Source organism: Erythrolamprus reginae, chromosome 6 (genome assembly GCF_031021105.1).
Source record: "Erythrolamprus reginae isolate rEryReg1 chromosome 6, rEryReg1.hap1, whole genome shotgun sequence".
In the NCBI taxonomy this organism is placed as follows: domain Eukaryota; kingdom Metazoa; phylum Chordata; class Lepidosauria; order Squamata; family Dipsadidae; genus Erythrolamprus; species Erythrolamprus reginae.
This window is the reverse complement of record NC_091955.1, coordinates 64053522-64081058: the sequence shown is the minus strand read 5'-3', so window position 1 is coordinate 64081058 and position 27537 is coordinate 64053522. Positions and strand designations below refer to the sequence as shown.

Sequence of the window (27537 nt, the reverse complement as noted above, 5' to 3'; positions counted from 1 at the left end):
AAATTTACAAACCTGTTTTCCAGATTAAAATAGAACCCCGAGCGGATGAATGTAAATCTGAACCAATGCAACAGGAGGAAAAGAAACCAGAAATGAAACAAGAAGTAAAGGAAGAGGAGGAAAGGCCTAGTACTCCAGGTACCCAGTCTTCACCAGCTTCTGGGCAATCAAAGAGAAAAAGTAAGTTGGATTTTTAAATTATTATTATTATTATTATTATTATTATTATTATTATTATTATTATTATTATGCCATCATCGTATGGAGGCAAAGTCATTTTCTTCAACTGATATTTGAATTTATGTTTAACATTTTGGTATCAGAAATACTTTTCCAGAAATGTCTTAACTGTTAGAAGAGATACCTATGAAATATAGCTGTTTAATATTAGAAAAACAGAGCACATTGCAGAAATTAATTTTACAATATATAATTAAGAGCCTTGGTGATGCAGTGGTTAGAGTGCAATACTACAACTACTTATGCTGATCACGGCTGCCAGCAGTTTGGCAGATTGAATCGCAGTAGGCTCAAAATTGACTCAGCCTTCTATTCTTCCAAGGTCGGTAAAATGAGGACCCAAATTGTTGGGGGATATACGCTTACTCTCTGTAAATTGTTTAGAGAGGGCTGTAAAGTACTGTGAAGCGGTATATAAATGCTATACAGTGATCCCCCGCTCTTTGCGAGGGTTCCGTTCCAGGACCCCCCGCAACGAGCGGGTTTTCGCGAAGTAGCGCTGCGGAAGTAAAAACACCATCTGCGCATGTGCAGATGGTGTTTTTACTTCCGCAGCGCTAGCGAGGAGCCGAAGATTGGGGGCGGCGCGGGTGTTTTAAAACGTCCCCGCCGACATGGGGGGCTCGCTAGCACCCCCCTAACCCGGGTTGGGGGTTTGGGGGTGTGCTAGCGAGCCCCTCATGTCGGCGGGGATGTTTTAAAACACCCGCGCCACTTTCCAATGAGTCCCGAAGACAACGCGTTTGTCTTCGGGACTCATTGGAAAGTGGCGCGGGTCTTTTAAAACATCCCCGCCGACATGGGAGGCTCGCTAGCACACCCCCGAACCCCCAACCCGGGTTTGGGGGTGTGCTAGCGAGCCCCTCATGTCGGCGGGGATGTTTTAAAACACCCGCGCCACTTTCCAATGAGTCCCGAAGACAACTCATTGGAAAGTGGCGCGGGTGTTTTAAAACATCCCCGCCGACATGAGGGGCTCGCTAGCACACCCCCAAACCCAGGTTGGGGGTTCGGGGGTGTGCTAGCGAGCCTCCCATGTCGGCGGGGACGTTTTAAAACACCCGCGCCACTTTCCAATGAGTCCCGAAGACAAACGCGTTGTCTTCGGGACTCATTGGAAAGTGGCGCGGGTGTTTTAAAACATCCCCGCCGACATGAGGGGCTCGCTAGCACACCCCCAAACCCGGGTTGGGGGTTCGGGGGTGTGCTAGCGAGCCTCCCATGTCGGCGGGGATGTTTTAAAACACCCGCGCGACTTTCCAATGAGTCCCGAAGACAAACGCGTTGTCTTCGGGACTCATTGTAAAGTGGCGCGGGTGTTTTAAAACGTCCCCGCCGGCATGGGGGGCTTCCTAGCAGCCCCCCAAACCCGGGTTGGGGGTCCGGGGGGTGCTGGTAAGCCCCCCATGCCGGTGGCGACGTCGCGCCGCCCCCAATCTTCGGCTCCTCGCTAGCGGGCAGGCAGGCGGCTCCTCGCTAGCGGGCGAGAGCTAGCGCCAGCGAACAGCTTGTCCGCGCTCGCTCTGGCCGCGAGAATGAACGGTGTGGGCGGGCGAAGGGCGGGCGGCAGCGAGGAGTTTGCGTGGGCGGTGGGGAAACTCCTTGCTGATGCCCGCTGCTCGCCCTCTCGCCAGCAAGAGGGGGAAGACCCAGGGAAGCCGCCCAGCAGCTGATCTGCCGGGCACCATCTACGCATGCGTGCCCATAGAAAAAAGGGCACGCATGGGCAGATGGTGTTTTGACTTCCGGGTTGAAAAATCGCGAATTACCCTGTTCGCAATGGTCGGGGACGCAATAACCGGGGGATCACTGTAATACTATTGCTATAATATTAAAGTCTAGATCGATAAATTGTGTCCAGCATTGGACACTGAATACGACAACTAAGCATTGCTTGGATGTTAAAATAGGTAACTAATCTGGTTGTTAAGTCGCCTTCAATCTTCTATAACTTTTTTCGAAGTATTCAAGCCAGAAGAGTTGAGACAGGCACTTATGCCAACTTTGGAGGCACTGTATCGCCAGGACCCAGAGTCCCTTCCTTTCCGGCAGCCTGTGGATCCTCAACTACTAGGAATTCCTGTAAGTGCATTTTTTTTTTAAAAAAAAATACTTTTTGTATTAACATGTAATTATATTGCCAAAGCTTGCATATAGGTAGTCCTCACTTAATCCTAACTGAGACCGGAATTTCCATCACTAAGCAATGCATTCATTAGGCAAAACATTGCTCAGCAGTGGCAATTTTGGTAGTCACAGTTACAGTTTTAAGCCCCATGCATCTTGTGCCCTGTCACTCTGACCTCTTCTTTAATTTCCCCCACTCACCTATTACCTCTGATCTGTGCCCTTTTGATCATCTTGTATGCCACCACTGCCCATTGCCTTCATAAGGCAGCTGGTGGACATATGCAGCCTTCCTGAAGCCTCGTAGCCAGCAGCTGTCTTGCAAAGGATCTGGCTGGGTCTTTCTCATCAACAGCAAGAGGAAGAAGACAATGGAGGTCAGCTGGGGTGATGAGATGCAGGCCATTTGGCCATTGTCGCCATCCCCAGGCTTCAGGAGTCCGTTGCATTGTGGGGTTCTGCACATACCCACAACCATGCCCTCCCCCTGCGCATTTGCACAATTCCTATACTGCCCCTATGCATGTGCACTCTCCCTGCTGCTCCGCCCACCCAGCTCCGCACATGCGTATAGACTTTTAAATCCTGGATGGAAAAATGCATACAAGCCTAGTAAGGTTCACCATCACTGGCCTATGGTCATAAGTTCATTCTGTGATAAAAAAGGTATGTGGGCTGCCAAGTGCCCTAATTTTGAACACATTACCATGAGAGTATCACATTGATTGTAACTTCATTCATTCATTCATTCATTCATTCATTCATTCATTCATTCATTCATTCATTCATTCATTCATTGAATTTATATGCCACCCCTCTCCGAGGACTCGGGGAGGCTTACAACATATAAAAAAGAAACAATAAAATACAGTAAGCTAAATCCAATCAATTAAAAAAACTAAGTAACTACTCTAAAATTCTTAGCTATATTAAAAATCAATCATACCCATTCAAACAATTACTATATATAACATTCGTCGACTAGGGGGCAAAGGTCTAATCGTCCCAGACTGGGCGACATAAATGAGTCTTAAGACTCTTATGGAAGGCGAGGAGGGTGGGGGCAGTGTGAACCTCTGGGGGAGAAGCTGATTCCAGAGGGCCTGGGCCCCCACAAAGAAGGCTCTTTCCCTAGGCCCCACCAAGGGACATTGTCTAGTTGACGGGACCTGGAGAAGGCTGACTCTATGTATGGGACCTCACTGGTCACTGGGATTCATATGTCCCACTTTATGGGACCTAACCAGTCACTGGGACTCATAATTGAGTTGTGAGCCCAAATAGAATATGCAGTGCTGGTTGCAAAAAGGAGTTCATCAATTATTATGATTTTCCCCCTCTTCAAAGATTTGGATGGTCCCAATCTAGTTAGTCTCTCACAAGATAATGAAAACCTGGCTATTTTCTCAGGAAATAGTTCAGGTGGTTAGATTTACTCTGCTGTTGTCAATATTGTTTATGCTTAACTATCTAGGATCAGATTGTGGATTTTAAAAAATGTTTTCATTGTTAGATGGGCAGCTACAGTATATCAAGCAGTCACTCACTAATACAACTTTTCTGTGATACATAGTTTGGTCTTTATTGCAACTATGGGTTCTTTAAATTTGGGCAAAGTAGGTTCCTTAGAGCAAACTGTCAGCTAATCATAACTTAAATTTATTATATATGTCTTGATACAGTTTTACACTCTACAAATTATGTAAATATGTACAAGGGCTTGTAGATATACATACAGTACATACGTACTTAATGGTTATGCTTATAGTCTTTGATAGGTTAGTATAATTGGTAATTAGTGATTTACTATTTTTCTATTATTTTAATATTACAAAGCATTCAATTTGGGCAATAGAAGTATAATCTATGAAGTTGCTATAAGGTGGCATTCTTTATAATTTAGGATAAATTTTAGAAGTCTCTTACAGAATAAGATTGTTGCCTTTCAGTTAATAAAGTGGTGATTTGAAATAAGAACTTTGCATTATTTTGTTGGAAACAAAGTAGTTCATGAGAAGGACAGGCAATTTCTTGAGGTTTTAGGATAGCTTTGTTTGGATGAGAAATGAAGTATTGATATTTATTTTATTCAATTTATATTGCCATCCACTTGATAAATGATTGGGCAGGTAATAAAAGATAAAAAATATAAAATACATACAAAAATGATTAAAAGCTCAGGCATGGCACCAGAGACAGTAATTCACATACTAAAGCAAGTTCACATAGCAACCTGGCCCAGTGCCACCAAGAAGAACCATGTCTTCAGTGCCTTCAAAATTAGTAGGAGGACCTGGATTTTAGATGTAGGTGAAGCTACTGCTCCAAGAGAAGGCATACCTCTTGGATCCCATAAAGTGACACTGTAGTTGGGACCTGCTTCATGCCAACCTTATCTCACTGTGTCCTTCACTTACAATCACAATTGAGCCCAACATTTCTGTTATTAAATGAGACATTTATTGTCCCATTTTACACTCAAATTTTGCCGCAGATGTTAAGTGAATCACTGCAGTTGGTAATTTAGAAATCTGGTTGTTAAGTGACCCACATTTTTCAGTGCCCTTGCAATTTTGAACAGTCACTAAATAAACTGTTGTAAGTTTAGGACTGTACTTGTAATTGGAGAGAGACAGTCTCACAAATATTCAGCCCCTGTCCATGTAGAGCACTATGGTAATTATGCTGCTTGATCTAGATTAACTGTAGCTTCTCAGTGGACCTCAACAACAACCCGGTGCTTTGAATTGTCAAATAAGAAGGGGGAAATGAAGTCCAATATTAGGATTGAAGATTCAGGTGCATAATTTTGTCAATATCTTGTCTTGGCAGGACTACTTTGATATAGTAAAGAACCCCATGGATCTTTCTACTATCAAGAGAAAGCTTGATACAGGACAGTACCAGGAACCTTGGCAATATGTGGATGATATTTGGCTTATGTTCAATAATGCATGGCTTTACAATCGTAAAACATCTAGAGTGTACAAGTATTGTTCAAAGTTGGCAGAGGTTTTTGAGCAGGAAATTGATCCAGTTATGCAGAGCCTCGGCTACTGCTGTGGACGAAAGGTAAGGAAGAAGCTAATAGGTGAGAAAATGTAACAGTTATTAAGATAACCGAATACCTGGTTCTAAGCATTGTGCTTATATTGATTGTAAATATAAATATCCAGTCACGTGAAATTGCATTATGCGAATGTCTCTTCCTGGTAACTTTGTTTTTATCTTCAGCTTTTAATCTACAATTTTAAAAAGTGAATTTTAAAACGTTATAACTTATAACAGTTATAACTTGAATATTGTTCAGTAACCATAAGATTAAATTATTGCAAAATAGTAATTAAATATGGTTATGAACAATACTTAAGTTCATATACTTAATACACAAAAGAAAATTTAAGAAAAATTGGGTAACATATTAAATAAACATTTTAAAGGTAATTTAAATTGTATTCTCTACCAGAGAATTGATTTACCTGGAAATGAATATCCCATATATTGTTGGAAATCGTGTAATGGGACAAGATTTCTAGATCTTCAGTCAAAATCAGAAAATTGATTTCCATTCAATAAAATGTAAACCTGGGAATTAAGTACTTAGATAATCCTCAACTTACAAGAAGATTGAGCCCACATTTTTAATTGACAATCAAAGCAAATTGTTAATTGAGTTTGGCTCATTTTATGAGCTTTTTGGCCACAGTTGTTAAATGAATCACTGTAGTTAAGTGAATCATTAAGTAAATCTGAGTTCCCCCATTGACTTCCCTTGTCAGAAGCCAGCTGGGAAGTGGAATACTGCAGTGGTCACAAATTTGGATCACATGACCATGAGGGTGCTGCAACCGTCGTAACTAGAAACCAGTCATAAGTCACAGTTTTCAGTTCCATTATAACCTCAAAGAGTCACCAAACAAATGATTGTAAGTTGAGGCCTACCTATTGTGAATCTTCATCAGGTTTGTACTGATGACAGAAATCATTTGTAAATGTAGACAGTATTGGTTTTGATTCACCAGAACAATTTTTTTCAGGCAGTAAATATTCACTGCATCAACAGCCAGCTGTATCTACACAAATGCTTAAAAATATAAACCTGCTTTTCATAATTTCTTAACCACACATCCATCAAAGATTTATGAGCCTACACAGAGCATCACACAAAATCTTCCAAAGCAATTTGGTTGAAGCAGTTTGGTGCAAAACAATGCCCCTCTTTGTATTTGTCCCACTGGGTGTGGCCTGTGTCTTCCCACTTAATTTCAGTCTGCAATACTAATTATAGTTGATATTCTTATAAATTTAACAAGTAAGTAAGCAACCTATCCCCTCTCTTTGCAGTTGGAATTTTCACCACAAACTTTATGTTGTTATGGCAAACAATTATGCACAATTCCACGAGATGCTACATATTACAGTTATCAAAACAGGTGAGACAATAATAGCGCACCTATTCACTGTTTTTTGCTATTCTGTTTAAATCAGTGTTGTCACATTAACAACATAAAAAGTGAATCTGGTTTGAGAAATACATTGAAAGTAGATGCTTATGTCCCCGTTCAGTTTTTATAACTTAAGATAATTAAGACATAACTAATGTATGTCAAATACTGTAGCTTAACCAACTGGATTAGTTCAAGGTCCACTTGATTTGGGGCTCCAGCAACCACAAGATGTTATATACTCTACTGTTGCGCCTTCAGTAATATGTGTGTGTGAATGAGTATATGCATGTGTATATGTCTATTGTTGTGATGATTTAATCTTTTTGGAAATGCAAGAGATAAAGATTTTCTGTTCTCTTAAACCAAAGAATTGTTATCTGTTTGGGGTTTCTTAGAGGAAGAATTTTTGTTTCAAACACAAAAAATATTTAATATATTTTTGCAGCTGCATACTTGTAGTTAATAGGTCAGTTTTGTTACTTCAAGGAAATTCTTTTTTTACTTTTAATTTGCATGCAATATTCAGACTGTTACATATAATAAAGAGTTGCTGTTCACAGCCAAAATCTTTTTAGTAAACGACACTTCATGTCCTGAATGTCCAATCTGATAATATAGCATTACCAAAGTATATGATTTCCTTTTATTACACTAGGAAAAAAGGAGTGGGGAAGTGACTTGTATGATTCATTCCTTAGTGAATACAGATTTGATAGTGTTTTTGTTTTGCTTTAAAATATGTCACAATTTTGGGGGGGTTGTCTAGTTGTTTTGGTTTTGGTTTTGGTTTTGGTTTTCCTTTGTGTTTGTGCGCCCTTCCTGAAGCAATAGAGAGACAGCAGTTTCTATACGCTCTTGAACATAATTCAAACCCAAATCAAATGAAGATGGCATCCTCTTAATACAACAGCTATTCCAGACATCCAAATTTATGGACTTCACCTGCTAAGAATGTACAATATGCAGCTGCTTGCTATTGCATCTAACATTTCAACAAATTGTGAATAATTGGATAAAAATTATTCAAATAACTCCTATAAAGAGTTATTGCAAACAAATATATAAGTATATGCTCCATAAACATTTAACCATTTTCAGGATAGTTTATTTTCATGCCTATCCTGCTCTTTCATATTAAACGTGAAGAAAGTTGCTAATTTGATGCAGCTGCCAGAGCAGCCGTTGCACTTCTTTTTTCTTCATTTTGATTGGTAATTGAGCATGGGTATACTTAACCAAATACATTTTGTTTGCTATAATTTGCTGCTTGTAATCCCATTTGAGAGATTTAATGCTAATCTGTGCTTTGCCTTGGCTTTCTGCTTTGTGTTGTCCTGTCTTGCTTCTGTGTTTTTGTTTTTTGTCCTGAAAACCCCATTTCTTTGTTTGTATGTATATTTTTATTTCTCCTTCATGCTTGTCGTTGTCTGCACTTGGCTTTGATTGCAAAAAAACCAACCCAAATCAAAAACAAAAAACAAAAAAACCCAAAACAACCAATATCAAACTCTGGGTCCCATAAATCTTCATCATTGAATGTCCCTGTCGTCGTTGATGACCTGCTTTCTGCTCCCGCCCCCCTCCTTGGCCTGCTGTGATTGGTGACTTCGTTGCTTGGCTTGGGCTGTGTTGTGTGGACGGAACAGTTCACCCAAATATGGCCTTCTTGCCGACAGGTATCATTTCTGTGAGAAGTGCTTCAACGAAATCCAAGGGGAAAGCGTTTCTTTGGGGGATGATCCATCACAACCACAAACGTGAGTAATAGTGTCCTCTTTAATAATACTTAACTCTCAGAAATTACAATTATGTTATTAGCAAACCTATCATGATTTACATTCTATATCAGGGGTGGCAAACTCATGGCCCCCAGGCCGGATGCATCTCATTCTGGCCACATCCACCCCCATTTTAACGAAGGGGGAAAAAGTTGTGATAAATCACATGATGACAACATGACATTACAGTTTTGACACCCCTGTTTATATATTTTTGAAAAAGTCATGTTTCAGTAAAAAGTTTTACTTAAGAAAATAAACCTCCAAGTGAGGGATTGGAGAACAAATTATTATTTTAAAATTTCAGAATGTAAAAATTAAGAATAATGCAATAGTAAGACTTGTTTCATTAAGCACATATGGAAAGTGCATAAATGCGTCTAACGCTAAAGTTTTTAATCCTATAACTGTAAAATTATTTTACTGTACAAAAAAGGGTCATATTAAAATCACAAAGTTTAAAAAAAGCTCAAGATCTGGAATAATTGACAGTCTCAAAATGGGTGAACAGTGCAGTCAGGCGGTAGGGAAAGTAAGTAGAATGCTTGGCTGCATAGCTAGAGGTATAACAAGCATGAAGAGGGAAATTGTAACCCAGCTCTCACCCGCTGGTGAGACCACATTTGGAATACTGTGTTCAGTTCTGGAGACCTCACCCACAAAAAGATATTGATAAAATTGAACGGGTCCAAAGACGGGCGACAAAATGGTGGACGGTCTTAAGCATAAAACTTATCAGGAAAGACTTAATGAACTCAATTTGTATAGTCTGGAGGACAGAAGGGAAAAATGATCGAAACATTTAAATATGTTAAAGGGTTAAATAAGGTTCAGGTAAGAAGTGTTTTAATAGGAAAGTGAACACAAGAACAAGGGGGCACAATCTGAGGTTAGTTGGGGGAAAGATCAGAAGCAATGTGAGAAAATATTATTTTACTGAAAGAGTAGTGGATGCTTGGAACAAACGTCCAGCAGATGTGGTTGGTAAATCCACAGTAACTGAATTTAAACATGCCTGGGATAAACATATATCCATCCTAAAATAAAATACAGGAAATAGTATAAAGGCAGACTAGATGGACCATGAGCTCTTTTTCTGCCGTCAATCTTCTGTGTTTCTATGTTTCTATAATTATATAATAATATTTTGTTTAAATTATCTATTTTTTTAAAAAAAATGATCTACAAGTTCTAAAGTTAGGGCATCATTGAAGATCTATATTTCTACTCATTTTATAATAATACATTTCTTAGTTGCTGAGCAATGATGTTCTGCAAAATAGAAATGTCAAGATTTTTTCATAGGTGGTATCTTGAAATAACTTTCTTTTGCAATATTATGTTTATAAAAAAAGAAGATTAAAATGTAATGACGTAAAAAACTTTAAATGTTAAGAAATGCATGGGACTATAAATTCTTTAATCCTTTTTTCTTTTACTGGAAAAAATGAAAACAGCTACTATAAATATTTAGTAAGATGTATATTTCTCTCAAAAGAATTATTTCTTTATATAATTTTTCAGCTCATAGAAAATTCTAAATTTTTATTGCTGTGTTGCCTAAAAGCTATTTTATTATATTTTTGTAACTATAACAAATTTAATAGATGTAATTGTTAACTAGGTTAAATTCTGAAATGGTAAATATTTTCCAAAAAATGAGTTTACCAGTAACAAAAGGTGATAGGAAACTAACCAGATAATCCAGCTGAGGCAACAATTGTGTAATCTAAATTTTACTGCCTGCTAGAAGACCTGATTTTGGAGGAAGTTGCCTGTTCGAGATTTTTAAAGATAGCTTTCTTTTAGGCCACAGAACTTAAACCACTAGATCAAATTGTCTTTGTTCCTAGTTAGCTCTCAAGTCTTGCACTTATTTTTATTTCTATGTGATGTTAATCATGAGGAATTCTGGATCTGCTGAAATTTCTGAACCCTACACAGTTCCCTTGTATTAATGTTGTGTAAATTTTTTTAAAAGTATGGCATTCCCGGCTTAGTTTGTTTATATAAGAAATTAATGTGAGTTGTGTATGGATAACTGTGTCCTGACCTCTCTGTCAAGAAATGAGAAATAATAAAGAAATCTGATAGATGTAACCAGTGAATGTGTTCTATACGACTCTCTCACAGCCATGAGATAGGTAGTTTATAAACATAGGTGGTTTTTATGCCTCATTAGGGAGAAATCTTCTGGAGCTTCTTGCCAGATTGTTAAATGATGTGAGTATCTTCTTAGGTCAGAACCTTAGAGCTTCCAGTGTCTAAATCCACCGGTTGTTTCTTTGAAAGTATTAGCTTAGGATACTATATCATCTTGTTCAATTCATACCTTTTCTTTATTCCCAAAACATTCTTAACAGTATGTTTAGAAGATCCTGCTTAAATGTAGATGGGTCTGCTGCGGATCTAAAATTGTTTTATTACGCTAATGCCCATCTTCATGCAACTAAAATTTCAAATTTCTTTCCTCAGCACAATAAATAAAGATCAATTTTCAAAAAGAAAAAATGATACACTGGATCCAGAACAGTAAGTGATATTTGAGCAGCTTAAATTTGTATTTTTAGAATAAAACAAATGTTGCTATCATTTTTGTTGCTCGTTTATTTTTGCTTTGGGACTGAAAACTCTTGATTGTTTTATTCATATTTGATAATACAGGTGGTCCTCAGTTAATGACTGGCTTGTTTAGTAACTGTTCATAGTTACAGCAGCTTGAACACCTTCAAACTTAAAGCCATAGCAGTGTCCTGCACTTATATCATCGCTATTTGAATATATTAATTTCATAGCTGACTTGTGATAAGCAATCAATGGAGAAATTTGTGATCAACCATGGATGATTGCTTAATTACAAAGTAACTGATATAAATCTGGCATGGTGATGTTTTCTTAACTATTAATATATTTTAGCAATGACATTTCAAATTGTAATTCTGGTTGTTAAGGGAGGATCCATTTTTGAAACTTTCATCTTGAAAATTTAATTAGTTTTTTTTTTAAAGACTGATTCATCTTTCCCTCTCCTGTTAAATATATAAGTAGGTAGATATTGTATGTATACTTTTATTTTAAATGTTTTAAATGATACTTTGTACTTCAAGATACATTTTATATAAATAATATATTTTGCACCATTGCATAATTTCCTTATCCTCGAAACATTTTAAAAAAATAATCAGGGGTTTTTTTTTAGTGCTTATGGCTCTTTTTTGTTCTAGATTTGTTGAATGTATCGAATGTGGAAGAAAGATGCATCAGATTTGTGTACTTCACAATGAAATAATCTGGCCATCTGGGTGCGTTGCTTTTCCTTTTTGTGTTTATTTTACAATTGTAAAAATTACAAATGATATTTGAAAAAGATACTAATGGTAAAATTTATTGTGGTTCCATGTGATTTTTAATAACCATCTAAATATGTTACCAAAGTTGTGATATAATTTTAATTATTTAAAACTTATATATAGCTCTCCACTCTGGGCAGCTCCCAACCAAAAATTAAAACACCAACAATAATAAAACCATGTAATATATATCTCTATTAAAGGCATAAACAAAAAATCTGGTACCAAAATTAAGCTTCTGCATCAGATCCATTGTTAAATCCTCTTACCTACTTCACCATGTCCCAGAATCTGGATGAATAATCAGGTCTTAAGGTCAATCACATTGATAACCTGGTCCTATGTTATATGGGCTTTAAAGATAATAACCAGTACCTTGAATTGTATTCAGAAGAAAACGAGGAGCCAGTGCAACTTGCACAATAAAGGGCCGCTAATCATAGTGTGTGTGGCCACATTCTGGACCAGTTGTAACTTTCAATTGATCTTCGAACTGCAACCCTAAGTAGAGTATATTACAATAATCCAAATAGGAACTGGCCAAGGCATGAGTGAGCAACCATGAGCCAAATACTAGTATGGCTATTTAATTTAGTTTTCGCTTACAAGCACTATTTTAAAAAAAATTCCAGTGGGGACAGGTTTTGCCCAGCCTGGCATTCATGAGGCAGCTGCTGTCTCTGTGAGAGCATCTACACCAGGTATTGCAAGGAAATCCCCATGCACAATCTGGGGAAGAAAGCTCTATAGAGTCAGAAGCTTCATTGCAAAGGGCCAGGCCAGACAAGCTAGGTCAAGAAGCAGAGACAAGAAGTCGGCAAAGATCAGCTAAGGCAGCAATGACCTTGGTGTGCAAGGGGCCACAAGGACATAGATGGGAGGGTGATATGGGAAGGAAAGTTGAACTGACCCTGTGCTTGTAAGTGCAATTGTTCTGCAATAATTTTTGATCAAGTGAGCATGGGGGCACTGCAGTGGTTGTAACTTCAGGGACTAGTCTTAAGTCACTTTATTTAGCCCCACTGTGATTTCAAAGAGTCATTGAACTAATAGTCATTATGTCAATGACAACCTACAGTGATGTTATATATCAGTGATGGCGAACCTATGGCACAGGTGCCACAGGTGGCACATAGAATCATGTCTGCTTGCATGTGAAACGTTGCCCCAGCTCAGCTCCAACGCGCATATATGTACCGGCCAATTGATTTTTGGCTTGCACAGAGGCTCTGGGAGGGTGTTTTTGGCTTCCAGAGAGCATCCAAGGGGATGGTAGAGGGCATTTTTACTCTCCCCCAGCTCCAGGAATCCTTTGGAGCCTGGGGAGGACGAAACATGAGCCTACTAGGCCCACCAAAAGTTTGGAAACAGGCTGTTTTTGACCTTCCCGGGTGGGGTGGGGGTGGAAGCTATTTTCGCCTTTCCCAGGCATTGAATTATGGTTGTGGGCACTTGTGCATGCATAATAGTACACACACACGTTCTTTCGGCACCCGAGGTAAAAAAAGTTTGCCATCATTGTTATATATTATACATCAGGTGAAATTGGGTGTTCTGCTCAGACTTTGATATATACTGGAGCAAGTCTAATTTAGGCTGTTCAGTAACAGTTTATAATCCATGTTTAATAATTAGTATCTTATACTAGAAAATGCAGGAGATATATTTGATAAGAAATATTTTAATTATGTTATGAATTTTAATTATTTTCTTCTGTTGTAGCTTTGTCTGTGATGGCTGCCTAAAGAAATCAGGACGAACTCGAAGAGAGAACAAATTTTGTGCCAGAAGTAAGTAGAGATTGGTGCATTTCTCATATTTATTTCTATTTGCTGGATGCATTTATTTAAAATGTTTTATTCCTTCTATTAATGCCAAAGCAGTTTAAAGTTAAGATAAAAACAATGATAATAAAACCAGTAGAAAAAAGTAGAATAAAAACAACATTCTGAATTAGCCAAACAACTAATTCTAGCAAGCCTGAAGTAGTATTTCCCAAAGATTTTTGTAAGAAGAGTTTCACTCAGGAGAGGTTCTATGATCTGGCAGAGACTTCAGATGTTTGACATACAGAAGGATATCTATCTACTGTTCTTAATAGATAGCTAGATTTTCAGAAGTTGCAGGTAATCCTTAATGTAAGACCATAACTCAGCCTGGAATTATGGTCATAGGTCATTGTGGTCATTAATAAAGTTACCCACGTGGCCAGCAGTAATTTTCCATCCTTTTTCTGTGACGGTTGTTAAATGAACTCATTCATTTCAGTGGACTGGTTTTTGCCAGGCAAACTATCACAAATGTGGGAATGCCATAAATGATCATAAAGCTGACCCCTAACAAGTAGTTTTATGACTGGGGGGTGGGGGCAGCATGACCAATTTATAACAGCCAGTGGTGCTTTAACAGCATAAAGCGCCATTCTGTGGTCCTTGTTACTTCAAATAATCATAAAATGGATAGTCATTAAGTAAGGATAGCTTGTACTGATTGGAGAATTAGTCTCATTGTTTTCAACAAATTATATTAACAAATTATGTTTTAAGGCTTTCATCCTTACTAACATTGTATGGCATAAGTATTATCCATCCTTTTTTATAACATACACTGAAGAAAAAGAATTGCAGTATGTTCATCTGATCAACAATTCCAATACTGAGTCCCAGCAGTATTTCTCTTTGAGGAACATACATCTTTAATAAATTTGAGATTTATTGTGGATCATTTTATAATTTAAAAACCTGATAAACATAAAAATCTTTGATTTTTGATAAACTGCCATGACAAGATATATTTGGAAACATAGTTTTTGAAAAATGGAAAATATGAAGTTCAAGATAATAATCCAGGGAAGTTTATTTTTAAACTCTATTTTTCTCCATTCAGATGAATAGTCGTCATTGACTCCAGTCTGATTGTTCTGGTTTAAACATCTTTCTGAATTTGGGCTAGAATAAACTCATTGTCTTGCTATATATTCTAGATGAGTTTCCTTTCTTTGCTTAGGAAGTATGTCAAATCTCTTTTGCCTTACCTTTGATTTTTGTTTTTTTATTATTTGGACTTCATCCCTAGGGTTTTCTGGTGCAGCGTTTTCCTAGCTGAGTAAAGAATAACTCAGTTTAGCTTTTTTAAAATGAGGCTGTATTATCTTAATTGAAACCTGTTACTGGTGTAATTTCAGGGTGTACTTTAAAGTTGTAAATTAATACAAAAAGGAAAAGTTTACTTGCTCAACAAGGCAAATACTTGTAACTTTCCAAATTACGAGCCACAAGTTCAGAGCATCATTTTATATGCTATTTTGTTGCTAGAGTAATGATAAAGCAATCTTCATTTTTATAGGATTACCAACCACTAGACTTGGTACCTTCTTGGAAAACAGAGTGAATGAGTTCCTGAGACGACAGAATCATCCTGAGTCGGGCGAAGTCATTGTTAGGGTGGTTCATACCTCAGAGAAAACTGTAGAAGTTAAACCTGGAATGAAAGCAAGGTAATTTTCCTTAAACCTTTGAATGGCATGATTTTTTTTCTTTTTGAATATTAAGTGGTACATTTTGTTAATCAAAAGAATTTACAGCATAACATTTGATAGTTTCATTTTTAAATATTTTGAGTGATTAGTGCAACTTTTGCAATTTATTGCATATTTTGAGCTGTTTTCATACAGAATGTTATTGATTTAAAAGAAGAGATTTGGAAAGAGATGGCAAAAATTAGGCTTTGGAAGATCAAATTACAAATGTATTAAAAAGATGGACCAATAAGCATTATCTCTATATATTTATTTTTTTTATTCATTTGATTTATATCCTGCCAGATTGCTATGATTCTCTGTACTTTAGAATCATTTATAGTAAAACAACATATAAATAAACCAAACCTAATTTGTTTTATTTATATGTTGTTTTACTATAAATGATTCCCATGGAGAGATTTAAAATATAGTAGAACAAAATAGATAAAAGTGAATGAATTACTAAAATAAAATGCAAAAATAATATGTTTAGCAAGCTTCCATATTATAGCATCCTATAATGCATGACAATTTGTTTAAATTTGCTAACATTCCTTTACATTATGGCTTTTAATTTTGCAGATTTGTAGATAGTGGAGAGATGGCAGAACAATTCCCTTACCGAACAAAAGCACTTTTTGCTTTTGAGGAGATTGATGGTGTAGATCTATGCTTTTTTGGCATGCATGTTCAGGAGTATGGGTCTGATTGCCCTCAACCCAACCAGAGGTATTTAAAAAAATTAATTCATTTTTTAAAAATAATCTAAGATTATTGCTACAGGAATGCCTAAAAAATTGATATTTTTTAACTGGATGATGTATTACTTTACTACATCTTGCCCCTTCCTCTATTGCTGTATTACTTGTCTTTCTCCAAGATTGAATCATTCCCACATACTTAACAAGAAGATTTGATTTTAGCATTATTTACTTTATAGAATTATTTAGGAGCATTTGATTTTTTAAAGACAGCTTGATTCACCATTTTTAATGAGCTATTTCTATCCTTCAAAAAATTGTTGAAGATAAATGCTTTTGCTAAACAGAGAAAATCCACCTTTTTGAAGTAAAAGAAAGTAAAAAAATTGACTTCTAATTTGAGTTAATACTTGACAAAGACGTTCAAGTAACTTGACCCACTGCCAATCCCAAGCTTTGCGCGTTGTGACCTGCTACTTGAATTACTATAAAAACAAACTGGCAACTATTGCAGTTTGCATGCCATACCATGCCTGGGAATTACCTTATTCCAGAGGTGAATGTGTTAACAGCTTAAAATCTTTTATAAGAAATAAGTAAACATAGTTAGATTGAGGCACTAATTTTAAAAAGAGGCTATAAAAGGTAAAGTTAAGGCAAATTTCTTAATGGAAAAAAGTAAATAATTGAATACTGCAAAATGCTTCTGGTTATAGCTTATGAACTTTCTCTCTTCTTTAGGCGAGTATACATATCTTACCTTGACAGTGTTCATTTCTTCCGCCCTAAATGCCTGAGGACTGCTGTCTATCATGAAATTCTGATAGGTTACCTAGAGTATGTTAAGAAGTTGGGGTAAGTTTCCTATTTTTTTATATTGTATACTGTTGTATATTACAGCTTATAAAAGAAACATAGAATCTTTTGGGGGTAGTGAACAGATTTAAAATGGTAAAGTCACTTGTTTTGAGGCCAAGTGAACAGAAAGTCTTTTGAACACCAAATAAGATGTTTCTAGACCATGTTGCCAATTTCTTCTCTGCAGCAGCCAGAAAATAAGTATATTTTCAGCATATATTTCAAAATTTTGAGCATAGATGTGTTTTGATTAGTACACTATTAGTACCAAATAAGAATGTATTTTTCATTTCTTCACTGAAGAATGCTTATATGAAAGTCCCAAGTAAAGACTGTGTGTTAGAGAAGAATAAAATGAAAGAATTCCTCAAATACCACATCTTTCAGAGTATAAGACGCACCGGAGTATAAGATGCACTTTAGTTTTGGGGGAGGAAAAAAGGGGAAAAAATCTGCTTACCAGATATTCATTTGGCTAGTGTCCTTAGTCTGGTCACCTTCAGCACATTATTTTATCCCCTGGTTAGGGCTTTGAAACACCTTATTTGGAGAGAGTAACAATGGAAGAGTTAGCAAGCCAGTAAGAGCTGGGAAAATCATTAGCACCTGGTTAGGGCTGAAAAGAAACATTCGTAACAAGTAGAGCAATGAAAATACCCTGCAAAGACTTAGGGTTTGAAAAACATTCTTTGCAGCGAGTAATAATGAAAGAACCTGCAAGATAAGAGCTGGGAAGATCATTAGCACCTGGTTAGGGCTGGGGGAAAAAACTTCAAAAAAAGCTACATTCAGAGTATAACATGCACCTGAATTTTAAGCCTCTTTTAGGGAGGAAAAAGTTACGTCTTATACTTCGAACAATACGGTATTGTCCTGAAGGCAGTTAATTTATGATAATATTATAAAGATCAACTGTAACTTAGATGGATCACCTGAGAGTAGTGTGTGGATCTTAATTTACATTAGAATACAGGTAGGATTTTATTAAAGGCTTCAAATTAATGCTTTAATTGTTTTGGAAGAGAATTTTAAGGCTAAATTATGTGTGATACACTGTTAGGCTAGTTTTAATCTAAGTTTAAAATTAGGAAAGGAAAATAATTTAAAGAAAAAACAGCATATAAAAAAGTGTTATTCTTATAAAAGACAATTCTGATTGCGCTTGCATCATTAAGATGTTTTTCTGTGCACCCGTGAGCAGAGAGACATGCACTTAATTGTATGCATTGCTTTGTTTCTTGATTTATATTAATCATAACTAATTTTGATTTTGGAAAAATAACTTTTTAGTGGCAAGTTAAACATGTCTTGTGTTGAGTTGTGTCTATGTATTTATGAACAGGGTTTTTATATGATTCTAAAAATAGAAGATGTGGAAGATGTAATTCAAATATTCATAATTGTTAATATAAATTAAAGCAGAAATTATTTGGTAAACATGCCAAATAGAGGGTGAATAATTTCTGGTGAATAATTTCACCAGAAAAGATGATGTGAATAATTTCCAAGGAGAGAAAATATATTTGTCTTATCACAAGTTCTATCTGCTCATGAAGCTATAGAATCCTATATGATTACAGGTAGTCCTCAAATACAATCATAATTGAGTCCAAATTACAATTATAAGTCGTTAAATGAATCTGCATGTGACCATGCTCAATTTTATAACTTTTTTTGCAGCAGTCATTAAATAAACCCATTTTCACCATTGGACATTTTTTGCTAGAAACCGGAAGTAAACCCTGGAAGTTGCCCCTTCCCCCTCCCCCCCCCCAAAAAAAACAAAAACAAAAAACTCCCATGTAAATTGCAAATGGGCATAGATGGAACTTGATTGCAAAGTGCCTAAAATGCAATAACATGAGAGAAAGCAAGCACTGCTGTTGGAAACTTGAAAACAGGTCATAAGTAGCTCTGGGGAAAGTCCCCAGATTCATTTCTACATCAGAAAGTGTTTTTGTCAATAAAGCTCCTAAACCCATTTTTATTTATTACTTCTCATTTTTTCAGATGACATAGTTGGAATATTTCTCAGCTATTCTTGGTTTGAAAAGTAACAAATGATTAAATAATAAAGAAGTGTATTTGAAATCATGTATAATAGAACTAATAACTTATTTCTTCCCTATTAGCTATACAACTGGACATATCTGGGCCTGCCCACCTAGTGAAGGAGATGATTATATTTTCCATTGCCATCCTCCTGATCAAAAAATCCCCAAACCAAAACGACTACAAGAATGGTATAAAAAGATGTTGGATAAATCCGTGACAGAGCGCATTGTCCATGATTATAAGGTTGGTTGTACATTAGTATCATATCTGTTTACCTGTTTATTCCTAAATCATAGTACTTCCTTTGAAAAGCAATTTTGCATACCTAGTTTTGCTATTTATGAAACCTATTTGAACTTGTCAAATAGGGATGGTAGAAATAACATTTCATTTTTCTGCATCTCCGAAGTGTGCATTAAAAAAGAAAAAATATCTAAAAGATACGTAAGATAGATTGAGAAGGCTTACGAAAATGGACTTTTTAAAGTATAATATATCATTGCAACAATAAATACTTACAATACTGGCCAACATTGTGGAAACATTTTGTGAAAAGTGTTTTTCTGTCGTGGGTGAAACCTCATTCAGAATGGGATGTCCTTGTCCCTTCAGGGTGAGGACCAAGTCTTTTATTTATTTTTTCCTGGATCGATCCTCTTGGGACCTAGTTTCGACTCGGTCCTCAGAGAGGACACTTGTGGCTACCATTACTTCCTTATTGAATTTGGCTTTCACCCAGTGGACTATTGGATTTGTTTTTATTTTACCCTTTAGTTTTTCTTGGTTTTTTGTTTTTTTCATCTTTTCCTCTTGACCTACACAGATTTTTACAAGCCATAAATTGCTAGCGGTCTCTAGAACCCAGCACTTGGCAGTAGTGTCTTGGCTCCTGTCAACTCTCGCCACATACTGAATTACAGGACATTGACCGTCAGGGCTTGCCCTGGTCTGGCCGGCGAGTCTACCACATCTGGCATCGACTGTCTGGGCTTGCCCTTGTCTACCAGCTGGAGTCTATCATTCCAGAGCTTCGGACGACGAAAGGGAGATCAGGTGGCGCTAAGGAGCGCCCCACTAGATATCCAAGCAGCTAAATTCAAGAGCCTCTCAGCTTTGAGCCGTTAAACTACCTTAACGCAGCAGCCATCCATTAAGCTACATCGGCCGAGAGAGTGGTGCCTTATTCCCACTAGAGCTCAAGCTTGCGCGTCTCTCTCTCTCTCTCTCTCTCTCTCTCTCCCTCTCTCCCTCTCTCTCTCACACACACACACACCCCTTCCTGATAGCAGCTAGAAGTCCAGGGAGCATCTGGAGCCTTCATATAGGTTGTCCGGTGTCTTGACCATCCAGGGCTTACCCTTGTTGGCATTGCAACTACCAAATTTTCCCGCCAGATGCCATTTTGACACCTAAAAGTTCCAGTGGCCATTTTTGTTACTACTAGGCTAAATATGGTAGACAAATCTGTACCAAGGGAAAAGCCTTGCAGCAAACTAATACTCAATTCTAATTGCATTGTAGGAGGAAGTGACAGGGCCCTCCTCTTAAAGGCAACAAAGCCTCGGAACATGCCAAGAACCTCAGGGATAGGAGGATATGGAAGATTTGCAAAAAGGGACAAGGCCTCCCGTCCTCACACACTATTTTCTCTGCAATCTCTGGGGATGGCACTAACCCCTCCCCTGCTCTAGCACAACTAGCCTTATACAGCCTATCCATGGTCAGAGGCAATGCAGATGTACTGAGTGCCTCTGTATTTCCTCTGTATGCCTCAAAGAGTTACCTAACAGTATCTCAAGAGGCCCCTAAAATACCAGCTTCTTCTACTACCTCATCAACCTCCTTGATTAAGCTAGATCATTCTACACTAGAGAGGTTATTATCTTCTGCAGTGCAACAAGCCCTCTCTGCTGGTCTTCAATCCTGGGGCAGACTTAACTCTTCAGACCCAGAGCGGATCCTCTCCAGACCTGAGGTCTTATCTAGGACTCAAGACACTGATTGCTATTCTGATGTCTCTGATGAAGAGGTTGAAGAATCATTAGTAGAACAGGACCATGATGACTACGAGTTGTCAGAAGATGAGGGGTTTCCCCAGGATCAACATGAATCCACTGCTCTTTTCCCTCCAGGCTTATTCAAGTCTCTTCTCTGTAAGGCTTGTGCTGCAGTGGGATTGGATGTGGATATGGCTCCAGGCGTCTCAGGCATTCAATCTCTCGACCCACTCTTCACTGAGTTCACACCGGAGGTGGATATCATTCCAGCTGCACAGTTGTTTCTAGACAATGTGCAGCGTCAGTATTGGCTTTAGCTTCAGGTCCCATGCTGTCATCCTTAGATTGCAAACATTTCAATGTAGGACCAGAGTTGACTTCTCTCCTTACTGTGCCTCCAGTGGACCCACCGGTGATGGCCCTACATTCTCTGACAACTATGCCAGGTGATTCAGAGGAAATTCTGAAGGTCGAAGACAAAAAGACTGAACAATCACTTATCCAGTTCACCAGGCAGCCACCTGTGCTGTGAAAGCATCGTCCTCAACTTCCTTCTTCAATCGTTCTGCGTTGATTTGACTGCGTCTCATCCAGGAACACATTCTAGCATCTGATACAAGAGCGCAACAAGACCAAAACATAATCCTTGCGGCCACTTGGTTTGCAGAGGATGTTTCGCTTCATGCCTCCTGGTTTACTTCCAAGGCGATACCAGCTTCCATATCACCAGGTTACACCATTGGCTACACCAATGGTCTGTAGATACTTGCCACAAGTGGTTTCTAGCAACCGCTCCCTTTAAGGGTACAGTGAAGCATTGGACCCGATCCTCATTGAGTCTCAAGACAAGAAGGTCCTCCCTGTGACAAAGAGGAAATTTCTGCTAATTCCCATATTCATGACGGCCCTTTCAGGCTCTTTACCATGGCTTCACTTTCTCCTGGTTCCAAGGTCAGTCCAGATCCCGGCAGTGACAACCTGCAGACAGATTTGGAAGGAGGAGGCAGTTCAAGAGATCCTTCAGAGGTGGGTGAGTCACCCCTTCTGAAGATCTAGGGGTCTTCTCAACCCTTCCATAGGAAGTCAGCTTGCTTTTTTTGCATCAGTTTGGGAGCAGACCACCCAGGTTAGGTGGGTTGTAAACACAGTTAGCCAAGGCCTTTCTCTAGAGTTTCTCTCCCTTTCCCTAAAGTTTTTCATTTGATGCCCCACATCAAGGGTGCCCTCCAAGAAAGCTCTCATGGATGCAGCAGTCCAACACCTGGATATCCATGCCATTCAGTAGGTTCCTTTGGATCAGCAGGGGCAGGGGTACCCTTCCATCTTATTTGTTGTTCCCAAAGTCTCAGGGGCATGGAGGGCAATTCTAGATCTAAAATGGCTCAACCATTAAATATAGACAGTTCATCCTATCCTAGATAGTTTATCCTAGGGTGCTTTCGATGGGGATTTCCTGGCTTCCATGGATCTGAGCACCTCTACAGACAATACTTCCGGTTTTACTGTGCGGGTAAACATTTTCAGTACCGAATCCTTCCATTTGGCTTATCCTCTGCCCCCAAGGTCTTTACGAAGATCCTGGTGGCAGTAGCGGCTCATCTGAGGTCCTTCCCTGTTCATGTCCAGTTTTACAAGGATGATATTCTAGTTCAGGCATCCTCTGAATTCTTAGTGAATTGTCATCTCCAGGTAACCATTTTCATCCTCCATCAGCATGGAGAAGAGCCACCTTTTCCCCGGCTACTTCCAGCCTTCATCTGGAAGCTGTTATAGATACCATAGAGTGTAGTTTTCCTCTCCAATGAGAGACAGGATAGCATCAAGAATATCACAGACCAGATTCAGCAGGAACAGGGGGTTCCTTCGGCACTCCTATCCACTTTCTTGGAGAAAATGATCTCATGTATTTCCATCATCCCTTGGGTTCACCTACACTCTAGAAATCTACAATGGGTCCTTTACCATTCCAGAAAGCGGATCACCACAGTTCAACATCCAGAGTCCTACCGTAGTTCCTCCAATTGTCCACCATTCTCTAGTCTGGTGGTGGTCCTCAGCAATCTTCCAGGGATGCTTCTTCCGAAAACTGACCAGGGTGGTCGTCACGACGGATTTAAGCTCGATTGGATGGGGTGCTCACATCCAAGGATAGATGGCTCAGGGCTGTTTGTCTGAGGAATCCAAGGCCTCAATCAACTGGCTTAGAACTACGAGCAGTTTCCTTGGCCCTCAAATACTTAGAGAAGGATTTGTTAGGTTGCCACATCCTGGTCCTCACAGACACCACCATCACCAGAGCTCATGGCAATTGTCAGGGTGGCATCCGCTCCCAAACTCTAATTCAGGAGGCACTCAAACTGAGCTGTGGACAAAGAGGCACCTGCTCTCACTAGCAGCAGACCATATCAGGATTCCAATATCCAAGCTGGCTGGCTCAGTCAGACAGAGATGGACCATGCAGAGTGGCGCCTGCACTCATCCTTCTCCCACAACATCAGGAAATGCTTCAGCCTTCTGCAGGTCGACCTGTTCGCAGTCTTGCAGAACTTTCTGCTACTAAGGTTTTCTCTCGGTTTCCATCCCAGGGAGCAGAGCGGGTGAATGCTCTCAGAGGACAGTGGCTGCCGGGCCTCCTCTGTGCCTTCCCCTCCTTTTGTTGATTCTCTCTCAAGTAATTCAGAAGGCATTACACCAGAGGGCGGAGATGATCTTGCTGCAACCTCATTGGCCTCGGAGGGCATGGTTCCCAGACCTGATGACCCACTCGGTGGCTCCACCATGGAGGATTCTGGTGAAAGAGTTGTTACTCAGTCAGGGGATGGATGTTGGTACATTCGAATCCACAGTGATATCAACTGATCACCTGGCGATTGAGTGGCACTTTTTGAGATGATAGAATCAAAAGAGAGACATCATCCTCACCATCCAGGCATCTTGTCGGACCTCCAAGGAGAGAATTTACGCCACAACGTGGAAAGCCTTCTGCTCCTGGTGCACTTCAGAGGGGCTGTGTAGGTGACAATCACTCCCGAAAGTGCTGAAATTCCTCCAACAAGGGTTGGACATGGGTCTCTTCCCCAATGTTCTTCAATGACAGGTAGCAGCCTTCACCTCCTTTCTCTCATGTGCGCAGGTGGATTCTTTGGTGTTCCAATCTCAAGCTGCCAGTTATTCATTGTTACCCAACCTGAGACATTCCCTGTGTGTTACAGTCTCTGACAGGGCCTCCTTATGAACCATTCAAGCATTCACAGGAGTTGATTTTACCCACCTTTTGTGCCAAACTGTCTCACCCATCAGAGAGACTTTACACTGGGCGTCTGGAGAGCCTGACACATATACATTGATCGGACTTGACAGTTTAGAAGAACGGAGGCACTTTTAGTAGCCTTCTTGCCTCGTTCCTTGGGTCAAAAAGTGTGCTCCATGACCATCGGACACTGGATTTGTGGAATTAATTCAAAAGTGTTAATGTCTGCATATCAAATTGACTGATTTAAAACAATTATTGATAAAAATCAATAATAGGAATTTTTCAAAAATTTTAAACGTTTAACAAGTTGTTCTAGTATCTCAGGTTTCAGTATTTCAGAAGCCAAAAATACTGCAGGGTCAAACACTTTGCGTGTATATGTACTGTATATAAGAGAAAGGGTTTTTTTTACATTTTATTTTTCTGTTGTGTTTTTCATTTATTTTTAAGAACTTGTTATGTATTTACAATACATTTTTACAACGTCTGTCTGTTTTGTTTGCTTTTACTTTTCCTATTATTTTAAAAGTAACAAAAATTAAAAATTGAAAACTATTTTATTGTTGTCACATTATTAAACGTGTGCTGAAAAATATTTTGTGTTGCAGGACATTTTTAAGCAAGCCACAGAAGACCGTCTAACAAGTGCAAAAGAACTGCCCTACTTTGAAGGAGATTTCTGGCCAAATGTTCTAGAAGAGAGCATTAAGGAATTAGAGCAAGAAGAGGAAGAGAGGAAAAGGGAAGAGAATACTAGCAATGAGAGCACTGATGTAAGAAAATAGCTTCTATCAAAAATTCATCTCTGACATTTTAAAATGCAAAAGTAGAGAAATTAAATGATATATTTTGCTCCAGAAATGTTGATAAATTAATTGATGCAGAGAAGCAAGTGACTTAGGCTCAACCAGAGGCACTTTACTTAATTCGGGGATAACATTAAAATGACTAGAAGGATGTTCCATGTGCCACTGTTCCCAATCTTGTTATAGTGAGATTAACACATGGTTATAAGTCTTCTTTGGCTCTTTCATAAGGTCTGGGCTGAATTAATGAAGGTTTTCTTGAACTGATTCTTGGGAAGAGTAAGAGCTTAAATAAAATTTAGTTTGCTACTCTCAAACTTCATTATGTTCATTTTCAGGTTAGCAAAGGGGATAGTAAAAATGCCAAAAAGAAAAACAATAAGAAGACCAGTAAAAATAAGAGCAGTTTAAGCCGTGGTAACAAAAAGAAGCCAGGCATGCCCAATGTCTCCAATGATCTTTCCCAGAAACTCTATGCCACTATGGAAAAGCACAAAGAGGTAAGAAGCGAAGTAAACATTTCTGGGGCCTCCTAAAATGAATTTGGAAGGGAGGGGTTGGTGAAAGAAATGTAAGACAAAGTTGGCAAGTGAAACTAAAAAGACGATGAAGCATGCTCTTGAGCTTGCTAATGACGAAGCAAGAAGAGTATTATTTGCTTTTTAGAAACTAATAACTTTGTGTGGCTTTTTAAAGCACTACTATTACACGTATCTAAGATACTGACTATTTTTGCCAAATTGTAGAATAGGAGTGCAGTATAAAATATATTCATGGGCTTACAGTCTAAAGCACATATAAGAAAAAAAAGTGTGAGATATATAATGGGGGGAAACAGCCTATCCCACAATTCATTCAATCAGATTAAAATAACCCATTAATAAAGTCACCAAAGTCATATGTTGTGAATTGATTATGTTCAGAAAATAAAATTATGTTTTATGTAAATAACAGATATTGTTTGACACCTTTTCCCCTATTAACTAATGAAATGTTGCCTGGATTCACACAGTGTAAAGTTGTAAAATGACATTTTTTTGGCTCCAACTTGTTCTATATACATTCAACCAATAATTTACCATTTCCAGGTAAGATGAAATAAAATCACGTTTTAGCTAAGCCCTCATTCACTTGTACTACCAACTACTTGCCATAGATTATAACTGGATCACTAAAGAAAACTAAATGACTGCATTTCAGTGTTTAGTTAGTACATGGTAGAAGAATTGCTGCAAATTATATTACTACTATAATAAGCATTTGATTTTTTTTTTAAAGTAAAGCCTTTGTCTGGTACCTGTTACCTATACAAACATTTAACATTGATATTAAAAGCATAAACTATTAAATATTCTATATTTAAAGAATGTAGCTTAGACGAGAACCTAAAATAGGCCTGTCTCTTTTACAGGTATTCTTTGTGATCCGTCTCATTGCTGGTCCTCAAGCCAATTCTCTGCCTCCTATCACTGAACCTGACCCACTTATTCCATGTGACTTAATGGATGGGCGTGATGCTTTCCTTACCCTTGCTAGAGACAAACATCTTGAATTTTCCTCACTACGAAGAGCAATGTGGTCAACAATGTGTATGCTAGTGGAGCTCCATACACAGAGCCAGGACCGTTTTGTGTACACCTGCAATGAATGCAAGCACCATGTGGAGACAAGATGGCACTGCACTGTTTGTGAGGTATGCCTAACCTATAGTAAAGCAGCTGATTAAACTTGTATTTCAGGCATTTCTTTTGCCTGCTAGTTTTCCTTGCATGTGCTTAATCATTGGATAATAAATATATAGGTACCTCTGTCATCTCAAAATAACTCATCTCTACTTAGTAACTTTACAATATGACAGAGATCCAGGAAAGGTTAGGAATCCAGCAGCCAGCAGTTCAGCAGTTTGATTCTCATGGGCTCAAGGTTGATTCAGCCTTCCATCCTTGGTAAAATGAGAGCCCAGATTGTTGAGGGCTAAATGCTGACTCTGTAAACGGCTTAGAGAGGATTTTAAAGCATTATAAAGTGGTATATAAGTCTAAGTACTATTTCTTTTGCTATTATTTACCCAAGAATTCCATAGGCTTATACATATAAGACTACATCAATATGAAATAGGAGAAAGCCCTTGACTTGTGATTCTTTGTATATTAGTACCAGTGCATTATTACTTTCTATGGCCTTCGCTGTATAGTTTTGATATTCTATTCATTATGGTAAGCATTTGGTTAAGTTGGCCAATTTTTTACTTATGCCTATTTTAATAGGCTTTTCTGATAGCATGCAAAGATGCTTATTTGCATAAAATACAATAATTTCTTTTGTTAGATAACTTAACTATTACCATATTGAAATTGGTAGAACATAAATAATATCATCTTCAATTCATTTATTTTAAGAGTTG

At 38.3% G+C, this 27537-nt stretch overlaps 1 protein-coding gene across 1 annotated transcript in view; it reads left to right on the top strand.

Moving 5' to 3' along the window:
- EP300 (E1A binding protein p300) overlaps positions 1 to 27537 on the top strand; it is an 88912-nt gene that overhangs the window by 57912 nt on the left and 3463 nt on the right. Inside the window, exons 16-30 of the mRNA XM_070756061.1 lie at positions 24 to 180; positions 2204 to 2322; positions 5200 to 5439; positions 6712 to 6800; positions 8492 to 8572; positions 11069 to 11125; positions 11818 to 11895; positions 13666 to 13733; positions 15289 to 15439; positions 16046 to 16192; positions 16906 to 17019; positions 19155 to 19320; positions 24936 to 25100; positions 25472 to 25633; positions 26545 to 26826. Coding sequence (XP_070612162.1) covers positions 24 to 180; positions 2204 to 2322; positions 5200 to 5439; positions 6712 to 6800; positions 8492 to 8572; positions 11069 to 11125; positions 11818 to 11895; positions 13666 to 13733; positions 15289 to 15439; positions 16046 to 16192; positions 16906 to 17019; positions 19155 to 19320; positions 24936 to 25100; positions 25472 to 25633; positions 26545 to 26826 — 2076 coding nt within the window. The remainder of the gene's footprint in view (positions 1 to 23; positions 181 to 2203; positions 2323 to 5199; positions 5440 to 6711; positions 6801 to 8491; positions 8573 to 11068; positions 11126 to 11817; positions 11896 to 13665; positions 13734 to 15288; positions 15440 to 16045; positions 16193 to 16905; positions 17020 to 19154; positions 19321 to 24935; positions 25101 to 25471; positions 25634 to 26544; positions 26827 to 27537) is intronic.